Raw genomic sequence first — 22,020 nt, forward strand, 5'->3', positions numbered from 1 at the left:
AGGGGGGGACACTCAGGGGACACACAGGAGCCCCAGGTCACAGCTCCAGCACCCACTGAGGAACAGAACACACAACGCACAAGAGCAGTTGCTGCGATGGCTTTGGGATGGGAGGTCACCGACAGGGACAGGAGCCCTTGTGCTCATAGCCGCCCCAGCAGAGCGTGACTGAAAACAAGTCACTGGAATCCAGGCAATGGCAACACGCACAAAAACCTAAGAATTGGTTCAGCATCTCCACTCCTCAGCCATCAGGGCTGAGACAAAAGGAGGGTGTTCAGTTTTTGTGGCAAAACATCCTTCTCCCAGGAGAGACTTGGGCTTGTGAGATGTGTGAGGCTTCTCTGCACTGCTCACCGTGTCGGGTATGTGAGAAAAGGCTGGAGCCGGCAGCCAGCACAGCGTCCTGCTGCCCCAGGGAGCCTCCACACAGGGAACTGAAATCTAACCTCGATAAATAAAACCAAATGTTTATTTACACCAAAGAATTCCAACACTGGATCTTTCACATATGAAGGACAAAGTATATATACACAGCAAGGGGTCGCAGGGCTATAACAAGGGTGCTTCTCCGTTGTCAATGATAATATTTGTCCACAATTACTGATCTACCAGTTCAGTTTAAGTTAACGTCTGCTCGCTCCTTCCTCTCAGTGCATATTTACAAGACTGTGAGGTAACTGGTATTTCTCACCACATGGCACGTGAGGGAGGGGATGGTGGGTGAAGATGTGAGATCGGACTTGGCGCAGTCTGATTTTTCCAGCTTTAAGTAGCCACCAGCTTGAAAACTATATAAACAATTTTAAAAAAAACCCAATGTACCCAATAACAAACTAATTCCCGAGATCCAAGCCAAGCCATGGCAGGAAGAACCCTCCAGAGAAAGGGGCTGCTCAGAGTACAGCTTTCTCTTGAGAAGCACTGTTCTCAGGAGCTGGCAAGGACTCCCATCGGATCAGTAACTTCATCTTTTAAGACTAAAATTACATGCAAGGGGGTGAGTTGGCATTCTGCTTGGCTCCTAAGGAGACATGATTCAATCCAATTAGCGTTTCAGACATTATCTGCACTTCTTTTAAGCTTCTACCACCTCTCCACACTGGAATTGTCTCCTCAGTGTCCCCCGGCTGAGTCCGAGGCAGGACATGGGGTTCAAGCGGGTGGGATGACAAGAATCTCCCTCCCCTGCCTGATGAAGACTTGGGTTGGTGGCCTCTGGAGAACAGCACAGTGCCCCAAGGTGTGGGCTCGTGGAGGAGGAATGGTGGGAACATGAAGAGAAGAGATTTCCAGCAGGATGCAATAGCTTGGAAATGCTGTTGATTCATCTTTGTTCTTAAATGAAGAGTACTCTTTTTTTGGGGGGGGGATTGGGGGTAGGGGGGGGTAGGGTGGAAAACTGTCCGAGAAATATTCCATCTGTAGGTATTTTCAGGGAATCCCCTGAGTTACGAAAAGTTCAAGTAAAAAAAGAAAAATCAGCCTATAATAATTTTGTATATAATGACTGAACTACTATAAATCCACAAGCAACAGTTCAGACACGGTGCCTCCAAAGCGTTCGTCCCCTCCCTTCCCTGGCCGGGCACGAGCTGCGTCCCGCGGGGGCGGAGGGGAAACCTCTTCCCCACCTGACTCAGCGCAGACAGAGCCCGTCACTGCTGAGCGCCCGCGGCCGCCGGCACTGGCATCCCCAGCGTGGTGGTGGCAGAAATGACGGGGGAGCCGGCGAGAGGTCCGAGGGGTGAAGGTGTTGGCACTGAAGAAATCCCTGGAAGAGAGACAGGTGAGCAGGGATTAGAGCAAAACCACTGCATCGCTGCCCGGGACAGCTCAGCAGTCTCTTTGAGGGTCAGATTGCTGCCGCTTTGTTACGTTTTCGGAGCTGCCAAAATAAAGTGAGATTGGAGACCTGCTACTGTTCTCTGCAGCCTCTGAAAACAGTGCAGATTTGCACAGGTACAAGTGTCACCAACAGGCAGATGTGTGGCAGGATCATCATCCTTCAACTGCTGCCGAAAAATCCAACTGCAAAGCACTTTTTAAAAACAGGACCAGAAAAGCAGGTCAGGCTGCAGCGAGGCCTTCGTTATCACACTCTCCCACCCACTTTGTCGTAGCCCTTCTTGCCCTTGTCATCGGTCCCAGGAGATGACCTACCGCCCCACCTGCAGAACTCACCCTCCTGGATCCTCACAGCACGTGTCAACGCTTTAAAATGCCGCGCGCCAAGGAGAGCGGGGAGCAGAACTGACCTGACATCATGCTGGCACTGCTGACAGGAGTGCTGCCGCCCGGCATGTTGGACGAGCCCATCCGAGCCTGGTCTTTCACAATGGGATCTAGGAAGAGCACATGAGCCTTAGACACCACGTTGCCAGACAGCGGCTGATGTGCTGACCGCCCATGATCCCTGTGCTCAGCCGGTTCTGCCAAGCTGCCCATGTCAAATAATATCAACCATCAGCTACCGGAACACAAAATTTTCCACCAACTCCAGTGGGAAGCACCCCAGAAGGCACCAAGGTAATGTCATCAGTGAAAAGTCACCTAAACAACGTGCTTTGGAGTCCTGCTTGACAGGAAAAGCTGAAGGAAACGGAGGTGAAGTTGATCTCCTGTCTATGCTCAGCAACTGCATAACTGTGTAAAGCCAAACCCAGAAGACGTGAGTCGCAAGCAGAAAGATGATCACCAGTTCCAATCCCGTCATGTCTCTGTACACACCCCGCAGCAGCCTGCGAGTTGTAATGAGTGTCACTGGAGCTTGTTGTTCTGTTGTTCTGTGAGATGCATCCGAGTTACTCGCTAACTTTTTATTTTCAGCTGCAGGTAAATGACGCTGCCACCCGACCAGAGATAACCCCCTCATGCCCCCCCATCCTACTGCATCATACCAGGGAATTTCAAATCTTGCCCTTCCTCGCGCAGAATTTAGTACAACCTGTATCTCTGTGGACACAAGTTAATTCAGCTGTTTGTCCAATGCTCACAGCTTTCAGCTTTACTAATGCTCAGACTTGCAAAACATTTCACTGGAACATTTGCAACAGGCATAACGCAGATCAGTACAGTTTGGTAATTACTTAAGTCCATTCAGCAGCAAGAAAAAGAAAAAAACCAAGCAAATAGTCATATTTTGCATTGTTACAGCTGTTTCAAAAACGTAACTATCAATATTTGTGAAAAATAGCAAGTGTTTAAAAACATTTACTAGTGAAAGCTACATTTTTGTTTGCAAAACCAAGACCTGAATATACCAATTGCTGAGGTACACATTTAGTAAGAAAAGGAGTTAAAGGGTCTGTTTCTCAACAAACCAGAGTTACCCGGTTTGCAGCTGCTGAAATTAGCAGAGGTTTTAGCACCAAAGTGTCTTTATCACAGTGCTGCTGATTCACTGGCCTGACTCCGGCAGGTAACACTTTGTTTCCTCCACAGAGACAAGCAGCCTCAGCTCCAGCGCAATTACTGGCAAAGAGCAGCTCATTACATTGCCGTTCTCAGCTCCTGCCTGCACAGCCTCCAGGAACAGAGGTTTCCCAGTGGCACAGGAGGAATTCTTTGGACAGCAGCTGATACTTACAGAAGTAGGGGTGTTCCATGGCTTCTCTTGCCGTGAGTCGTGACTGGTGATCATATCGCAACAGCTTGTCTAAGAAATCCAGAGCTTCTGGACTCACCAGATGTTGGTTCTCACTGTGAACAAAGCGCTCCCATCGCTTACGGGAGTGTCTGCAGAAAAAAGATACCCAAATCAGGCTAGGCAGAGGACATAAGTGCCAAAATTCCCTTTTTTCAAGAGCAAGAACTGCGCCAGATGTCTGTCTCCAAGAGGGGCCACTGCCATACCGAGCAGGCAGCAGCACTACAGCATGTCTCCACAGCCACCACGGCCCCGCACACCTGCAGGGCTCAAGCTCAAAATTGATTTACAGGCCTAAAAATCGCAGCTTCTGCTCTTCTCTTATGCCCTCAACATTAGTTCCTTGTGGTTTTGGTATGTGCCACACAAAACAACTCTATGAGGGAAAAAAATATGTAAATGCCACCTTAAGCAGCAACTGATTTTCTGCACTGTAATTCTGAGAAACACTCTTTTTTCCCCAGGATACTGGAGGGAGCATTTGCCCTTCACGCTCTATGCTCCAGCAGTTCATTTATTGCCTAGATTACATTTAAAACCTTTCCTCAAGTCCATTTTCAGACAAAGGACCAGGGAAGCACTGGTAAAAGGGATCAAAGGTACAAAGTTACTGCTCTCAAGAATCCTGGCTCGGATTCTCCCATAAGTTTCTGTGTACTTCACAGTCTGCTGACAAAGCAGCAGCTGTCATGAGCTACTCTGGACCTTGGCTCACCTGCCCAAGATGTCATTGAAACGTGGATCCAGTTCAATGTTGTATTTGTCGATGTAGTCGTACAGATCTTCTGTCCCCAGCACCTTGGCTATCCTCACCAGCTGGGAACAAACAGAGAAACAAGTCAAAGTGGTGAGGGTACAATAACGCCAGAGCTCGCATGAAGATACAGCAGCACATTCCCTTGGGAGCGTGAACCAACAGCCACAGGGTCACCTCGTGGTTCAGCCACATACAATCAGGGACATCACCAATGTGCCTCCGCTCACAGCTGGTACCTGCTAACCCCAGGCAGCCAGGATTCCCCACATTACTAAAAATTCAGATCTTGCAATGCTAACTCCCTTTGTAACAAGACAATACTCAAAATGAACAGAGTGGGAAGGCAAGAATAACTGGTCAAAAAAGCAGAAACTCTGTGACTTGCATGTGAAGGGTGAAGTGCCAGCCCGGAGGGCTCCAGAATGAAGGTTTGAGAACAGGTCACTGTCCTTAACTGTCTGCATGTTAGTTCAGATGCATGTTAAAGGTTTACATATAAAAATTTTGGCCTAAAGACAATGCATAAAAGATTTCAGAATGCATGTAAAACTGTACCAAATTCAGTTTCTATGTAGAGTGGAGGGAGGGTGGATGGTGGAAGAGGCTTTCCACATAACATCACCTCAGGAAAAGTCACCCGTGTACCAGAACACACCAGCTTTAATAGAACTATTGTTAGAGCTTTTTCCAGATGTCTACTGAGGAGCTCACAAATACAAAGCACTATAAATCTATTTCGGTTTAATTGGCGAGATACAATTGCACACTCGAGAAAAGGAGTGTGGCTTCAAACAGAGCAAAGCAGCCATTAGAGAAATGTTTAAATTCTTCTTCAGATCCCTCAACAGAAGCTTAGGTAGGAAACCCTCATTGTGCATAGAGAACAAAGATTGTACAAGATGAGCTCTCACCTGATCATAGTTGTCATGGCCATGGAAAAATGGCTCCTTTCGGAATATCATACTAGCCAACATGCAACCCAAGCTCCACATGTCCAGACTGTAATCATACATCTGTACAAAACCAGAAGGACAACTCAGTTTCTAATGAATTAGGCAGAAGAGACTCCCAATACTAAGAGGCTCCCCCCTCCCTCCAGCAATACAAACATGGCCACATTATGCTGGGAACAGGCTGAAAATATCTTCCTGCATCTCCATCATGACATCTCTGTTCAGCTCAATGTTCCAGTTACTCAAACTGGAATACAGCAATCAGCAGAACAGCAGGTATCCTATTTCCATCCTTGCCCATAAAGATATTACAGACTCTGTTTTCCCTGCAGAATTCAATGTTACGAACCACTGACAAACATGTCGAGATGGGAAGTATCCCGAGCGACAAGAGTGGACTGCACAAGGTACACAGGCAGGTGAGGAAGCATCTTCATTCAGAACCAGCACGATCTGGAGTCACCGGTAACACAGCCCTTTCCAGCCCACAGCACTTCCCGTCAGATACGAGGATGTTTTTATAGCTTCGTTTAGAAGTTCATGTGGTTCTAGCTATTCCCACATGGGCATGTTTCATTCCTCTACCTTACTGCAAAGCAGGCTTGCTAAAAAAAAAAAAAAGTTCTGCGGTGCTTCCTCAGGTCCTGAGACTACACATTAGTTTCTTTAATTCAGTGGCTTTATAGCCACCGCTTTCCATTATACATTTTAGAATGGACTGTCTTTAGCTTCAGGTCTCTAGATGTCTGAATTTCTGGTTTGCTACCTTGAAATGGCACAGACCTTCCATATAGAGGTCAGTGATAAGACCTGGTAATTCTTACCTGATAATCTACAAGGAGTTCAGGTCCTTTGAAGTATCTGGAAGCCACTCTGACATTGTACTCTTGGCCGGGGTGATAGAATTCAGCCAAACCCCAGTCTATTAGTCTAAGCTAGAAATGGTAGAAAACAAAGAAAAAAGGCTCAAGGGATGTTCCAGCTCTCCACTGGCTGAACCACACTCCAGGTGAGTTTAGTTTGAAATTTCATTTACAATTCTATTTGCAATTAATTTGAAGTTGATCAGACTATCTGTTTAGATATTCTCCCCACACCCATATCACCAAGATACCTCTCCTTACGCCCCACGCTATTACCTTTCTGTGCTCGTGGTCAATCATGACATTGTGAGGTTTGACATCTCTGTGCATGATTCCCATGCTATGGCAGTAATCTAGAGCCTGTAGGTGACACACAAAGAAACAGATGCTGGAGTCACAAGAATCTGTCAAGTTCAACCATATTCAGAAGTACTTCCACATATACCAAGTCTAACCAGCCAGCCAGACTTTCCAGTTCTGGACCAGACTCACGGACCACAGAAAACACCTCTAGAACCCCTCTCAAAGGGACGTTCCAGCAACAGAAGTGTCTTGACTTCACCTCATGTACTTCCTCATAAAAATTTTCAGAGTCCCTAAGAGCAGAGTTACCAAGCACTAGTGATCAAACAAGTCTCTCTTTCTCCAGACTCCCGAGGAGAGAAATTGTTTCAGAAGAATGGACAAGTATATTTGACTCACATTACATCAGGGCACAAAACCAGCCAGCAGCAACTTCCAATTTTCTGTTTTCAGAGGCTACATGAACTTTTGATTTACAATCTTAAGTTGTATTAGTGTATTCAAAGGCTCTGCTATCCTCAAAAAAAGGACTAGAATTTGTTGCAGAAACAAAGCTGAACAGTTGGTACTGGCTTAATATATATTTTTCTACGCGATTTTTCCACAGGCTTTCTGTTCTCTTCTCTGCACCACCTTTAGTGGCATGATAACCATCTCTATAGGATTAGCTGAGCGCAAATCCTAGAAATAAACTGATAAAACAGCAAAACACCAACTTACCTTCAAAATCTCATACATGTAGAATCGAATATCATAATCTGTTAATGTCTGGTATAATTGCTGTGGGACACAAACACATTGTATCAGTGATCAACACCCAAGAAAGAGATCACATCCCTTCTAACCCAGAGGAACTGAGGCCTGCTCTCTGCTGCCATGGTTCTGCAAACCCGTTTGAAGAACAGTAAATATTTCCTAAGTTACAAGATGGCATTGCACAGCCATTCTTGTCCTAAGGCAGGTCAGTAGGGAAGGGGACAAAGAAACACTTAAATCCCTTTACCTAGAAGTATGGAAAGCCACAGAAAGAGCTGTCCACATTTATGTGGTTCCGATAAATAGTTACACACTGAACATAAAAGTGAAGTGTTTCAAAGAGACAGGCACTGGTGGTCCACCAGATAACAGATTACTTTGCTCCAAAGGTTAGAATATCATCTGGAATCTGAATTCTCATCTTGTAACTTCTGTGGCAAAATGATACTAAAGGAATAACTACAAACTTCTGTTCCAAGCACATTTACCTTTAAAGACAGCTACTATGTTGGAAGGAAACAATTTAATAACCTGCCTTTCCCCAGAAAAATATTACCAGTGGCTTTCAAATGGAAAACATTATAAGTTCACATCCCACACTGTACCTTAAAGTCTGTGTTGTTTACATGTTCGAAAACCAAGGCAGGTGTCCGAGACTGAAACAGAGAGAAAGCGTTCAGCCACGTTAAGATAACAGGTTTTCATTTAGGATAACAAATTAAACCACTTTTTCTCCTAGAACTGCTGGAAGCCCCTCTGCCTCAGCCATGCTGTGATTCTCCTCAGACAGAGCAGGGCCAAAGCCTGCAGGCCTGGCAGCACCGTTTGTAGAACAAATTAACGTGTCTCAGTTCACTGGAATCTCATTCTTAGTGTGAGAGGCTGAGGGGACCTGGGTGGGGAGGGGCCTCTGAAAGAATTTAATCAGATTAAGAGCTGATCTGATTAAACAATTCAGAAGTAGATTTAAGAGCAGGGGAAAACAAGAAGCCAGATCAGAGCTGAAGTCGAACACTGCAACTTCACTCATAACCCCCATGTACCCTTTAAGTTCCTTCCATACTCACCACGGGATCTTTTACTATATCTGCAAGAGTGATTATATTGGGACCGCCTCGCAAGTTCTCCAAGATCTTGATTTCACGCTTGATTTTCTTCTTTTTAACAGGCTGAAGAATAAAAAGCCAAAGTGTGAGACAAAGCACTGCAGTGACGTGAGGCTGACAGACACCCTAACACCCAGGGGACCAAAGCAGGTGATTGTCAGATGGCAAAGTACATCAGAACCTTTGCAAGTCCAGTTCAAACAGTCACAAGATGGCATTTGTTTTCAAAGCCTCTGAACATGATCATAGTCCAAAACTTCTTAACTGGCATGTGGTAAGTCTATAACTATGGGAAGTCCACGAGCTACCTGAGGGCCACTAAATGAAGGTATTTCACCAACCAAAGCTGTGGAATAACCAGCAGTCAGACCTTTACTCAGTCTGGAAGGATACTACACATGCAATGGAACACACAGAGCATAAATGAAAATCTTAAGGTTAGCAGTCCCTAAATCTAATCAGTGGCTTTAAAGGACAACAATCTCATTAGCTCCCCAGCTCACCTTGAGAATTTTAACAACTACTTTTTCATTATTTGTAATGTTGATGGCTTCAAATACTTCACTGTATTTGCCTCGGCCTAATTTTCGAACTAGCTGGTAGTCATCTTGATTTCTGTGGAGATAAAACGTTAAGAGTTCCAAAGAGCTCAGACATTTCCATCACAATTTACAAACTGCTCAACACTAACTCACTGACAAGACAAGGTGGATTAACTAGTGTCTTACACCTCCTGAATGCAATGAGTAAGAATTAGGAGAAAAACAGGGAGCTTCTTCTTGCTCAAGTTAGATTCAATCCAGGGCTTAGTTCTCCTGTAGTAGATAACATAAGCCCAACTAGGCATTTCAGCAACTCAAGCTATACCTTCCACTGGTCCATCTATGTTTAAAAGCTACATTTTAAATTGTATAATGCTGTTAAAAATCAAAAAAGCCAGTCAGGCCAAATATTTAAATGATAGTCTATTTAAAAACAGACTGGGCACAGAAAACCACTTTTGCTCAGTACATTCCACTTTTGTTGTGTACATTCCAGAAACCAGGAGCTGCAACAAAGCTGAGGGCAGTACTTAGTCTAGGCCCTGCTATACAAAAGCAGGAACGCAGATCTGGCATTACTGCTCTATGATTCTTGGACAGTTTAGTCATGAGCTCAATTTAGACATCTCCTTTCTTCAAAAAGGAGCAGATGTCTTTTCCAGTCACTCGCAGAGAGCTGAGCAACAAGTCACAAAATAGCACGTACCTATTTAAGTCTGCTGAGTCTCTTCACTCATCCAAGTCAGAAGCAACATCAAATGCCTTTTCACTTCTTTTCAGCCCTGCATCCAGGGCCGTTTAGATTGCTTCAGAAAAAAAATATTGTCTTCCCTCTGAAAGGGGACGTTTCCTGACTACCTGGCAAAACTTCTTCGAACTAAACTCTTAAGGAAGCTGCTAAAAATGTTCCTGCACTGCTGGGGATTTGAAATTTTGACAAGAAACCTTTTTCCAAAGAAGAATTGTGATCCTAACACTTGCCATGCACATCAGAAATCTGCCAAGGAGCATGAAAAAGCCTAACGCAACTCGCCCCATGCACGATGCTGCAGGGCTTGATCCCAAGCAGCCCAGACTCACCCCCATTCAACAACGTGCGACTCGTAGTCCCAGTACTCCCGGGGTCTGTGTGTGTTCACATCCGTGTAAACTCTGGCCCTGCTCGGCACGGGTCCCGACATATCAGACAGGTTGGCAGGCGGAAATGATGAGACGTCTGAAATCAGAGGCTACCCGAACGGCAAAGCTGCACAGAGGATAAAGGCTTCAGATTATTCCACCTGCAGAGAGAAAACAAACCAGAGGTTAAAACCTCAAGATACTATAAAAAAAAAATATTTAAGTTAATCATTAAAAGCTGCTGAGAGGGAGAGGCACCAGTTTCAGTCACGACTTTCTATAGTCAGGACATAAAATCCAACTGTCCAAAAGACAGTGGCGTCTGTGCTGGATTATAAGGCTTGATCCAAACACGAAAGATTCTGCTGCAACACTCCAATTATGTTTCTTTGCATTCTGTGTGTCCAAAGGATTTAGTAAGCACAACCACTTTTTTCTCCTTACAACGTGATTTTAGCAAATCCGTTAAGTTTCACCAGTATTGAGACTAGTTAAAATAACTCAAAAGAAAGTTACTGTAGGTCAAAGACAAATACTCTAATTTCTGAGTATTTAAGATTACAATTTTATACCAAAGTATTGTACTGCTTAGAATAAAAGTCATGCCTTTGCACCCCTCCAATCTTTCACCATGAGTGAAGCTGACACACTTCTAAACATTTCAATACAAGAATCTCTTTGTCGGCTTTCAAAACAACTTACAAGGAAGGAAGCTGTACTGGAGCATGAAAGGGTATTGTCTGGTGGGTAGCATTCAGCAGAGACTACACAGCCCCGGTTGTACAAAGGCGCTCAACCAGTGGGCAATGCTGTAACCTAAATGAACATAACCTATTTATTTGCTATGTTGATCTTATCCCTTCACAGAAAACAGGCAACTGCTGGACTGCAGGAGGAAGTAATAGCCGCATTAATCAGAAAGACCTAGAAATCTGCTCAGAGCAGTTAGCTTAGGCTATCAGGGTATGTCACACCAGAACAAACTTCTAGAAGCAAAATCTGCCCTATGGGCACTGTCCTGTTGTTTCCTGGAGGTCTGCAGCGCTTCAGCCTGCAGCAAAGACCCCACAGAACCACCGGCTGCAAAGGCAGCGGAGAACCTGAAGTACAGGGATCCAGTGTCCTTCACCAAGTCACACAGCTCCACCAGCAGCCAAGGCTGCGTTCAGGCACAGAAACGTGTGCCAGGTCTCTTGCTGGTGTGGACTGAGCCTCCTCAGGGGGTCCCACCTTGGCCACGTGGGTTATTTTTGACCTATTGACACACAGAGGGTGTGAGGAGGCTCCAGGCAGGCAGGTTACAAAGGGCCATGGTTCTGCTCCAAAGTCCACAGGAGAGGCGTGACCGAGGCCTCAGCCAGGGAGGGAGGCAGGCACGGGGCACGTCAGCCAGGTGTTCAGCTAATGGGAGAATATGAAGTGTTACTGAAAAAAAAATTAAAAAGATCTACTTGTGGAACAAATGTTAGTTCTCTCACAAAAGCCACTTTCAGAAGATGAGGCGGCAATCATCTAAGACCTCGAATCATCTCTGTGGCATGACTCAGACACTCAGAAATTAGATGTATATTCAAAAATGTATTCAGGCATTAACAGAACGTGCAAGTTTACTAGAACACTTTTTAGCACAGTGAAATTTATTGGATTTCAGTTTAATCACCATGTTTTTGTTTTTCCTCATTCCATGTACTTCTGGCTGATTTCCTCTGCCCAATACTCCTTGTGTAGGCATTAACAACCCATATACATCTAAGATGACTTAGCAATTTTAATTTTTAAGCACAACTCTGTATCAATAAAGAACATGTGACAGCTCCTCATCCAGCTTAGCAAGACCAGCTTCAGCACAGAAAAAAAAAAAAAAGAAAAATCAATCACATTATCTAAAGATAGATCAAATTTCACAGTGGATATTTTTTGTTACGTAGCTCCAGCCTAGCACAAGCTGTATCTTGTAAGAGACTGCTCAGAGAAAGGCTTTTTCAGGAAATCATCGACAGCACCTTCTAAGAACGGCATACAATGCCTATTTACAAAGGTGGGTGTTATTGTCTACTGTTTTTTATACAGGAAGAGGAGAGAGTCTGCACAGATAATTTAGTTTTAAAGCAAAGTTACATACCCATCCAAACCTATCCTGCCTGGAAGCTTCTCACTCTCTCTGCTCAAAACTGCTAAGGAATTTGTAGATATTTTGCTTTCACTGCCCCTAGAGAGGGACAATTTCACAGTGGATCCAAGCTCCTCGACAGAAGGGACCGACACAAATAGAGACAACTAACAGGGACAGGTGTGGCCATGCAAGAATCAGTTTAGTTTGCAGTTTTAAGGTAGAAAATCTACAGTATGAGCAACAACTACACCTAGATATATGTCCTGAACTTGTTATAAAAGATGAATTCAATTTCTGCAGAATCCAAACAGAACATATCATTTCTTAACTCCTGCCTTAATGACAGAATCATAGAATAATTTATATCAGGAGAGACTCTTGAAAGTAATCCAGTCAAAGCAGATCTACTTAGATCAGGTTGTCATGTTCAGTGTAGTCTTGAACATCTCCAAAAAACACTCCAAAAATCTCTGAAAATTTTAATTGCTCTAGCAGAGAAGTGCTCAACTAGGAAACATAACCACGAGTTTTTTAGGCGATGTAGCAGAGGGCAGAGAGAAAGGAAAACAAAGCTTCCAGTTACCATCTGACACACGCTGTTCAGTGCCCAGGCAAGGACAGAAAACGGCTCTTGTGTTGCAGCTCTGTGGTGACAGCCCCTGGGACATCACCGACCTGCGGAGCTGTATCCAACGAGCACCACGCGGGAGGATCAGCGCTTGGCTTTCCCACACAGGCCTGCCCTTAAAAACGCCGCTGCAGTATTAGCAAACTTATAATTAGCTGCTCTCTTACACAGCATCCTTATCAAGAGCATCCCACAGGACCCTGCTCATCCTGAGTACAAAAAAAAAAAAAAAAAAATCTCACAAGAACAGCCCAATACAGCACTGCATGTACTGCTGATAATTACTCTGCAGGAGTGCGTGAGAGCCTCAGTAAAAAGACAAAACCAATTGTGCTGCCATCATATAGGAATGTTTTAATTGGAAGGTCTATTAATTAAAAGAGGACAGTTCTTAAGAGTTTGAATTATTTTAACAGTAGCCTATTGTCCGAGCAGCTTGGCAGGCCAGACTTTTTGTGCCTAAAGATCAATAAGATGGTAAAAAGCCTCTCAATGTTTACTTTTAATTTGATTTTTAAAACATTTTAATTTAAAACACTGTTACAAACCCCCTTCTTTTTAAAAGGGATTTTATCATCCTTCTAATACACTCTAATCCCAGTAGCAGCCCCCGCCCCCATGGAGGACCCGATTTCTTTTGCAGTATCTGCACTCCCAGCACCTCCACACAATTCATATGGATTCCCTACACCCTGTCCTTCCAGGTGTATCCACCTACAGCCCAAAACAGAGCTAAGAAATCTGCAAATTTGTTTCTGAGAAACACACCTGCTCAGTCTCTAGTAAAATTCACCTCTTGTTTGTTGGGTTTTTTGTGGGTTTTTTTTTTGTTTTTTGTTTTTTTTTTTTAAGTCAAGAATAACTGAAATAATGGATTTTTTTTGTTGTTTCTCCTTTTAAATGGAAGTGTTTCTGGAACCGAGCTTCTCTCAAGCACAGTTACTCCCTCAGAACCTTAAACCCCAGAAGCTGCACCCGCGTGACGTGGCATTCACAGACTCCCAGTGAGCTGGAAGCCAAGAACTTCCCAGCAGAGCAGTGTCCCCAGGACCTGCAAGCACTGGCCAAACCGTGACCTTTGTGGAGAAGGTCTGGAGTATAAATAATGCACCCGGGAACCCAGTGACCTGTGTTCAACACAACATAAACACCATCCTTACTGACAAGGCACCTGAACTTCAGTGAGCAGAGAGCAGTCCCAAAGGAGTTAGGACAGGCTCTGAATTGCACCAAGCCAAGCTCAAAGAGCCAAGAAAATACTGCCGTCAGTTTATCAGCTCCAGATGGAGCATCCCAGGCAGCCTTGCAGAGAGAGCAACACGCACAGATTGGCAAACAGGTCTAGAGACTTTCCTCCTTCTTCTATTTTCCCCATGTAAGCTCATTATCAGACCAAGCCTGTGACCAGGCAAAGCCAGAGTAGCCAGCTCGTTTTGGAAAAAGGAGAGCCCTCTGTCAGCTGAGAAGAGCGAAATAACAGTGAGTCGTCCGGAATCAAAAGGTTACTCCTTTCTTTTATCCACGACTACAAGCGAGACATCACCTTTCATAGTAAATGGTTCAATCCCAGCCTCTGAAATCATGGTGCATCATGTGCTTTGTTAGTGACAGGAAGTATTACAATTATTGGATAAAATTGATTACGGTTTCTTTCACATAGCCCATCCATCCCTTGCCCATCAGCCTCCCAGGGAAGGAGCACTCGCTCCTCCAGTGTTTGGAGAACATCTAGTGCTGGAGAGACACCACTGAAATCAAAACATCAAGACACGCTTAAATCCTACAGTACGGCCTACTGGCAGCCAATGTCAACCAGAACCCAGATCACCTTTAAAAGAAGACATAATAGTAACAACTTCATCAAATATATGTTCTGTGTCACAAAAGAAATCAAATTTGCATATTTTCACGATGCTGGAACTGCAGCAATACGAGTGTGGAGCAAATGACCTCCACAAGTCCCTTGCAACCTATATTTTCCTATGATTTTATAACTAAAATAGAAACAAGCCTCAATTAACAAAACTGACATTTTACATCCTTTCCTGAAGATCATTTACCTACTAAATGGACACCATCAATAGAAAAGCAGATTTTAAAATCTAATGAGTTAAAAAAAAAAGGTTAGGCTTGAGACAAAACTTTTCTCTTGCTATCTTTTTGAAACAGCATAATGTACTCTAACTACATTTTTCCACCAGAATTACTTTCCAGGTTTCTTTTAAACAGCTGCTTGTGTCTGGCCATGGAGAAAACAGTTGACAGGTTAAGTTAAACTGGAAGAAACATCTTGGAGTAATTCTGGGTTTCCACAGCTACAGCCACACGAGCAACTCTCCAGCCATCGCAGGGGACGGAAATGTGTTGACAGAGGTTTTAATATTTCACCCCGGTGTTTTGGAGATGAACTGAAGACTGGTGACCGCAGCGCTCCCCCCATCGGTGTCACCCAGCAGGGACACGAATGCTAAGCGTACCCTCGCCATGCCAAACCCAGCCACACACAGGGCCACGTTTGTCCATCTCCACAGCATCTTTCTTCACACCCTGCGATCACTCAGTAAAGCCACTGCGCAGCACTAAGTCACGGCTTAGGACAAGTACACGTGGATATGCCTGGCAAGATGCATATGTTTGACATATGCCTGGATGCCATACATTCTAAAACACCAAAACTTTTAACTTGTCAGCTGAGTTACCACGAATCTGGATGCTGCACAACTTTCTCAGGGAGCAAAAAGCCTCCTTTTCCTCCCGGAGTTCAGTCAAAGTGCTGCTTAATCTGCAGAAGGCTGGAATTTAACAGCACACTGGGAACGGAGAGAGAAATCGGTGACAAAACTTGTCAGAGAAGGAACATTGCAGGAGCTCTTGCTTTTCTACACTGGAAATTAATTTGTTGGGCGCATCCATGCTCATCCATTTTCAGAACACTAAAAATAAAGATTTACTGACAACTCACGGACACGCGCAGAAAGATGTGCTGAGAAACAGACTCCTCCGAGGGCTCAGGCAAGAACACGGGAGCAGCACCATCCCTCTGGGCAGGCAGGACTTTGGGGACACTTTGTCACAACATGGCGAGACCTCTCCCACCCAGCGAAAGCAAACTCTGGCATGTAATTCTGTGCTAATGCCACAGAACACACTGGGCTTTCCCTACACTTAGCTTAATTAAAAAAACCCACACCACCACCAAAGCTTCTTTACCCTTTGGCTTTTCCAGAAGTTGCAAGGGCAGAGGTCTACTTCTCTGCAAAAACAGACAGAATATCTTCATTTTTCCAGGACTTCTGATAACATTCGAAGACACAACCATCCAGTTGGCAGCCAAATTCCACCTTGGCCCAAAATTATTCTCCACTACCATCTGGTACAGATTTTATTCATCACTCAAGGAAATTGCAATGATATAATCCAGCCATTAGATGAAGCAGCTGGACAGCTTTAGAAAACACCTCCCTGCAAATGGTAATATTCCTTAAAAATTAGAAATTGGTCATAAGGAGGGCATAGCCTAACTCTCAGAAATAAACTCTGTGGAAAAGTAAAATGGAAATCATAGTCTACCAAATATGAGTCTGTGGTGGTGTTGTCTTGAGTCCGCAAAGAACTCCAAGGTCTCCCTTCTGCTCTTCAGCTTCCCAAAGCAACAGCATGAAATGGAGAATAAAATCATTTGTTTGAATAAAACTGTCCAGAACAGCCTGAACAAAGGAGCAGGTGAGGCTCGTGTGGGGCTCACGTTGCTGCTGACGCCTGCCCAACAGGAGATGTCTGTGAACACTGATCCTACGACCACCACATCAACAGCCCCATTTCTCATCAATCTTTCCCACCGACAGACAGGTTTGGCACCTTGATGGCAAATGGGGACCAAAAAACAGCTACAAAATCCACTCTGCTTTCAGCAACAGCGCTAATGCCAGTTCAGAAAGCTGCAGTCTCCTCTCCAAAGCATTTTTTCTAGGTCCAAAGGAAAACTCCTTTCCTCAGGTGCTGTAGATTCCAGGAAGATAAACTCTTGAAGGCCCTTGAAGGGGATATTCAAGACCAGAAAAATTATCTGAGAGTTGTCTTTCAATCAAAACCAGATAATGTTCACAGTCAACACCACATTAGCCCTTCCTGATCTTAAAATTTGTCGAGTTTATTCTCTCAAGACCCATATGGGACAATAAAATCTAAGATGGCATCAATCTCACCCAGATAGTTTATAAAACAGATACCTCAATGAAAGCAATTCAACAATGCAGGAATGGTGGATGTGACAGGTCTGGTAACCCAGAAAGAAATCCCTGCCTCTTCAGAAATGTGACATGAAATTAATCACCCCACCACAACGTCACCCATTTGCTTCTGTCTTCCATTCCCTTATTTCTCAGAGGACATGAGGAAAGACAAAAAGAGAAAATTAGTTCTGTAAGGAGAAAATGCAGAAAAAGAATTCAAGTGGAAGGCATAAGGACATCCGCCATTTAACACAACTGGGAAAAGTTACATCCCTGTCCCTTTTATCACAGTAGAAACACAGTCTCTCTCTACAGCTCTACAACCCAGCATTCTCAAGATTCCTGCCTCAAACCCATTTCATGCCCAGGTGCCCAACCGGTAATACTTGAAAATGTCCCAAACCTCCAACACTGGAGTCTTTTCATGTCTCACCTTCAGGTAACAGCATTTTACCAAGTCTTTCCCCATAATCCCCACTCACGGGTTTGCATCTTCATTCTCATGTTTCATCAGCTTTTCTCAAGTAACCGAGTACCATTAACTGCCTGTGCACAAAATTAAACTCCCCTTAACAGCACGAAACATTCCACAATTCCTCCACATTTACTAGAGCCCACTACCAGTTTTTTTGCCCCTCTTCCAAAGAGCTGTATTCCCAACAGAATTGGTTTCTCCCTGATCCATGAACCCACATGCCTCACCAAACCCAGCAAAGCTGTTCCGAGCCTCCCACTCAGAAGTCTCCACTTTCTCGTCCAGCATCCAACTTTCTTAGAACATTTTTCCATGCTCTGTGCCTTAACCGCCCCACAGCACATTATCAGCTATGCAGCTTCATCCCTTTGCCCTGTTTTGCCACAGCTGAGGCTGAGACGCTGTCACCTTCCTCGCTCCATGGTCAATCTCACCTTCCTCAACCTCGTTTCAATTCCTTGTGGGCAGCAGCTGACTCTGTGAGCTCACCAGTCTGAGCCGCAGGATATGGACACCGAACACTCTGCTACTGCCCACGCTGGGCACTAGAAGACCGTGAGGTTTCACTAACAATGCATAAATAACAGAAATTACATTATCAAGTAACAGAGAAAGGTGAAAAAAAGGAAATGTTTCCATCGCCAAGAAGAAAGGGATCAGTGCCTACCAAAGATCGACACACTTCCTACCCGGGCAAAGGTCTGGATCTTTCCAATAACCCCTTTTCTGCCAGGAGGCACCTGAAGAGCCAGACCTGCACCCGTGAGACACAGGCAGATCTCCTGAGGGCGGAAAGCAGACACTCATCCAGCTCCAGTTTTCTTTTTCCAGTGACAGACGCAGTGTGTGTCTCCACAGAGGATGCACCACTGTTGGTGTGTTTTACCCAGGCACGGCATCATGCTGTAAGAACTGGAATATTACCTTAGTCCTAGTTTTAGGACTAATTAAGAAGCTGATCAAGCTTCATATCTTCCCCAAATCCTGCCTAAAGTCTTCCCAAGCTCAGTCTCCCATCTCCTGGCACAAGCTTCACCCTTTTCTACATCACACCGACATGAACAATGCGCAGGACAAGTGACTTCTCTGCACCTACCTGCGCTACACCCGAATCCAACACCTAGCTTGACTGGCAACACAGCGTGAACACCAATTCTCCTTGAGACTGAATATTCTAAGCAAATACTATGTTTTTGAAAGGAAAGAATGTCCAAAGAGCAAACTTAACCACCACCTGCCCCCAAGCAGAGATGCTGCTGCCTTTGTGTGCTTCTCTCTCAAAAGACAACATTGCCCCAGTCACCTCTGACAGGTGCTGACCCTCGGACGCAGAATGAGCTGCTCCCCTCAAGCCATTTTCAGAACACGCTGGGGACAGGGCTCGCACAAGCCAAGTGAGCGCCCATGGGGCACACAGCACAGCCACCTCCAGAGACACAAGGCAGCACGCAGTTTCACAGCCTGGCATTAACGCTCAGCGCAGGAGCAGCTCTCCAAGAGCCCAACCCAGTGGCAGGTCTGACCCCACACCACTGCAGACCTCTGATGGGGGCCAAAAACCAAAACACTGAACACCACAGGCTCAGGATCCATCAGTTTATCTTGCAGAAGTGAAAAACATGCCCTCGTGAGTCTCTGGACAGATCAACCGCTGCTGTCAGCAGGAAATATACCGATGACTGAGTGTTCATAATCCAAACTTCATTGGTTGTATCTAAAGCCCTTAGTAAGGAAGAATAAAGTAATCTGACAAGGAACACGCACAGTGTTTCATAATCTTATCTGCCTTTTCCTTTACAAAACATATTTCACCAAGAGCCACACAGCCCGTTGCCCCAAGGCACAATTAACTAAAGTACAGCAGGGGTGAGACTGACCACCGAGGCCTTCAGAAAAGGAGAGCGACTGGTGGGGAAACCTGTGAAAAGCACCTTCCTCTCCGCCCAGAAAGGCCCAGAACAGAGGCCCTGCGCAGCTGGGGATGGTGGCGAGAAGCAACAGACCTCTCCTTGCCCCCTGCTTTTTTGGGACAGGGTGGGAAAAAAGAAAGACTTTTAAATCCCACCTACACCGCCCAAACGTGCGCACTCGGAGCGGGGTGGGTACCCGGCCCGTCCTGCGTGCCCGGGGCCAGCGGGCGGCCCCACAGCTGGTCCCAGGCCGGGCTGAGAGCGGCCGAACTGCCCCCCCGCGCCCCGCCCGGCCCTGCCGCCCCCCCCGGAGGCACCGAGGCTGCTCCAGGAGCAGAGGGCGGCGGGCCCTGTCCCCCGCGCCGGGCCCGGCCGCTCCGTCCCGCCGCCGCCTATTTCCCCTCAGCGGCGCCGGCCCAGCCCCCGCCGAGGCCCAGCTCTCCTGAGGGGCAGCCCCGGCCCCTCAGCCCGCACCGTGGCCGCGGCGGGGAAGGGGCGCGGGAGACACGGTGGCGCCTCCTCCCCGTCGCCCCCTCCGCCCGTCCCCGCCGGGTGGCCCCGGGAAGGGCGCCGGAGCCGCCGCGGCCCGCCGGTACCTGCCGCGGCCGCCCACTCGCCGCCCGCCCGCCGGCCGCACACAGACAATATGGCGGAGGCACAAGGCTCGGCCGCCAGCCGCAGGGACCAGAGCGAGGCGCGCCGGAACCGGAATCCCCGCCGCTTGCTGGCGCGCGACGTGCCGCGGGGGCGAGACGCGCATGCGCGGCGGAGAGGGCGGTGCGCTGCGGGGGCTTATGGGAGCTGTAGTCCGTGGTGGGGCGGGCGGCGGCGATGGCGGCGGCGCGGGGTGGCCTGGGGGGACTCCGGCCTTGCGCCCTGTCCCCACTCCGTGTCCCCGGGCCGTGCCCCGGCGCGGGCAGCTCGGGCCGCTCCGTCAGGCGAGGCGGCGGGGCAGGTAGCCCAGCGTGGCCCGCCCGCACCGGCTGCCCTGACCCCGCGGGCCCTGGCGGGAGGCCTGGCCGTGCGCGGCGGCCGCCCGGGACCGGGACCGGGACCGGGACCGGGACCGGGACCCTCCGCGGGGCTCCCGAGGGGCCGCCGGCACCGCCGCTCCGCGGGGCTGTGCGCGGGGTCGCCGCCAGATGGCAACTGCGGCCCGTCCCGGTGAGCCCGGCCGTGTTCCGCGGCGGGGGCGGCCGGACCCCGGGGGCGCTGCGGGAAGCCCGGGCCGTGCGGCCGCGGGGGCGAGGGAGGGCTGGGGACGGGGCTGTTCCCCCGCTGTGTCAGCGGGGCTGGGCTGAGCCCTGATCCCTGCCAGGTCACCGGTGACCTTTGCTCGCTGCTGCCTTTCACGGTCTTTTTGCCCCAAATTCGTGTTGCACAGCCCAGGGGGTGAGCTGCACCCCTAAAGCACATAGTCCGCACACCCCTCTGCTGCAGGCTGAGCTGGGGGAGACCCCAGGGAGGAGGAAATGCTTCAGGGCACAGCCCGGCCTTTCTGCGGAACCCAGCAAGCCCCCAGGCGGGGCAGGGATGTGCCCTGGCTCCCAGCACCTTTGAGCGGGGCTGGCTGGGGACAGGGACACCCAGGCTGGTCACAGCCCTGCCACCACAGCCAGGCTCTGGCCAAGTGCTGCAGCCTGCTCAGGGCCATGGGCCAGCCCGGAGGACAGAGGGGTTTGTGTTGAGCTGTGCCTGCACCCTCCGGAGCCCCCTGTGCCCCTTGGCACCCGGGCACGTGGCACAAGGCGTCAGGAGCAGTCCCGGCTGCCCCAGCCTTGTGGAAAGCTGAGCATGGCCGCGCTTCACCCCACTCCCCTCCCGCTGTGGGAGTCTCCCCGCTGGGAGGCCGCTGGCCCGAATCTCACAGCCCCTCACCCCGGGTCACTCCCATTAGGTAAAGGAGCAGCTCGTCTTGGCGGGGGTATCTCACTCTCGCACTTTCCTTGTATTGTACGGGCCTGGGTCATCGAGGAAATCTGACAGGTCCTTCTGCTGCCGAGTGGTCACGGGGGAAGCCCGGCCCCCTTCCCCCCATTGTGAGCGGCCAGGCCGTATCCTCGCTCTGAGCCCCGGCCCCTAAAAATAGCTCTTTGTCAGGCGATTGTTCCGACACCTTCGCAGCGGCATTGACGTGGGCCGGAGCGGGAGAGCCGGTGGGGTAGGTGGAGGGGAAGGGCTGGAGGTCCCCCCTGGGACCGCTCTGGGTATTTACTGCTGATAACAGCCCCTGTTGTGGGGAAATGGGCTCCCGGTGCGCGGCTGCGTGCCGAAGGCCTTCCCGTGCCGCTGCTGCTGCTGCCTGACCATCACCTCTCCCCCACCTGTCCCAGCGCTTCTGCAAGCTCTGCCAGACCCCCACCCTGGGGTCCCCAAAGGAGGGGACTCCTTTGCTTAGGGCACACAGTGGGGATGGAGCCCTCCCAAACTCTCGGCTCAGTCCCACAGTGTGGGCTCACATTTCGGAGGGGTTAAGCTGAGCCCTGCAGAGCTATCCCTGCCCTGGGCACCCGCGGGGTGACCCATCGCACAGCCCTTCCCCGGCCCCCAGCAAGAGCCCCCGTCCCCGTGTTGGTTTGGTTGAGGAGCCCCCGCAGGGCTGTGGCAGGACAAG

The 22,020-nt window shown here is 48.1% G+C and overlaps 1 protein-coding gene across 1 annotated transcript; it reads right to left on the reverse strand.

The window, feature by feature from the left end:
* Positions 1 to 449: 449 nt before the first annotated feature.
* On the reverse strand, positions 450 to 20,087 carry CSNK2A1 (casein kinase 2 alpha 1). The gene is made up of 13 exons (XM_065645417.1): positions 20,003 to 20,087; positions 10,010 to 10,209; positions 8,891 to 9,002; positions 8,349 to 8,450; positions 7,887 to 7,937; positions 7,246 to 7,305; positions 6,499 to 6,582; positions 6,184 to 6,294; positions 5,318 to 5,419; positions 4,365 to 4,465; positions 3,590 to 3,738; positions 2,259 to 2,345; positions 450 to 1,774 (listed from the first exon to the last, which is right to left on the reverse strand). The coding sequence occupies exons 2-13, from the start codon at positions 10,108 to 10,110 to the stop codon at positions 1,659 to 1,661; spliced, it is 1,176 nt and encodes a 391-aa protein (XP_065501489.1). The 5' UTR covers positions 10,111 to 10,209; positions 20,003 to 20,087; the 3' UTR covers positions 450 to 1,658.
* Positions 20,088 to 22,020: the final 1,933 nt, after the last annotated feature.

The sequence above is a fragment of the Caloenas nicobarica genome, chromosome 15 (assembly GCF_036013445.1).
Source record: "Caloenas nicobarica isolate bCalNic1 chromosome 15, bCalNic1.hap1, whole genome shotgun sequence".
NCBI classification, from domain to species: domain Eukaryota; kingdom Metazoa; phylum Chordata; class Aves; order Columbiformes; family Columbidae; genus Caloenas; species Caloenas nicobarica.

Bases quoted from the DNA above. Each gene is read 5' to 3' on its own strand.
- CSNK2A1 (XM_065645417.1), bottom strand. From the start codon at position 10,110: ATGTCGGGACCCGTGCCGAGCAGGGCCAGAGTTTACACGGATGTGAAC. The intron at 7,306-7,886 runs GTACAGTGTGGG...TGTGTCCCACAG, and splicing joins TAAACAACACAGACTTTAAG to CAATTATACCAGACATTAAC. The intron at 2,346-3,589 runs GTAAGTATCAGC...TGCTCTTCCTAG, and splicing joins CATGGAACACCCCTACTTCT to ATCCCATTGTGAAAGACCAG.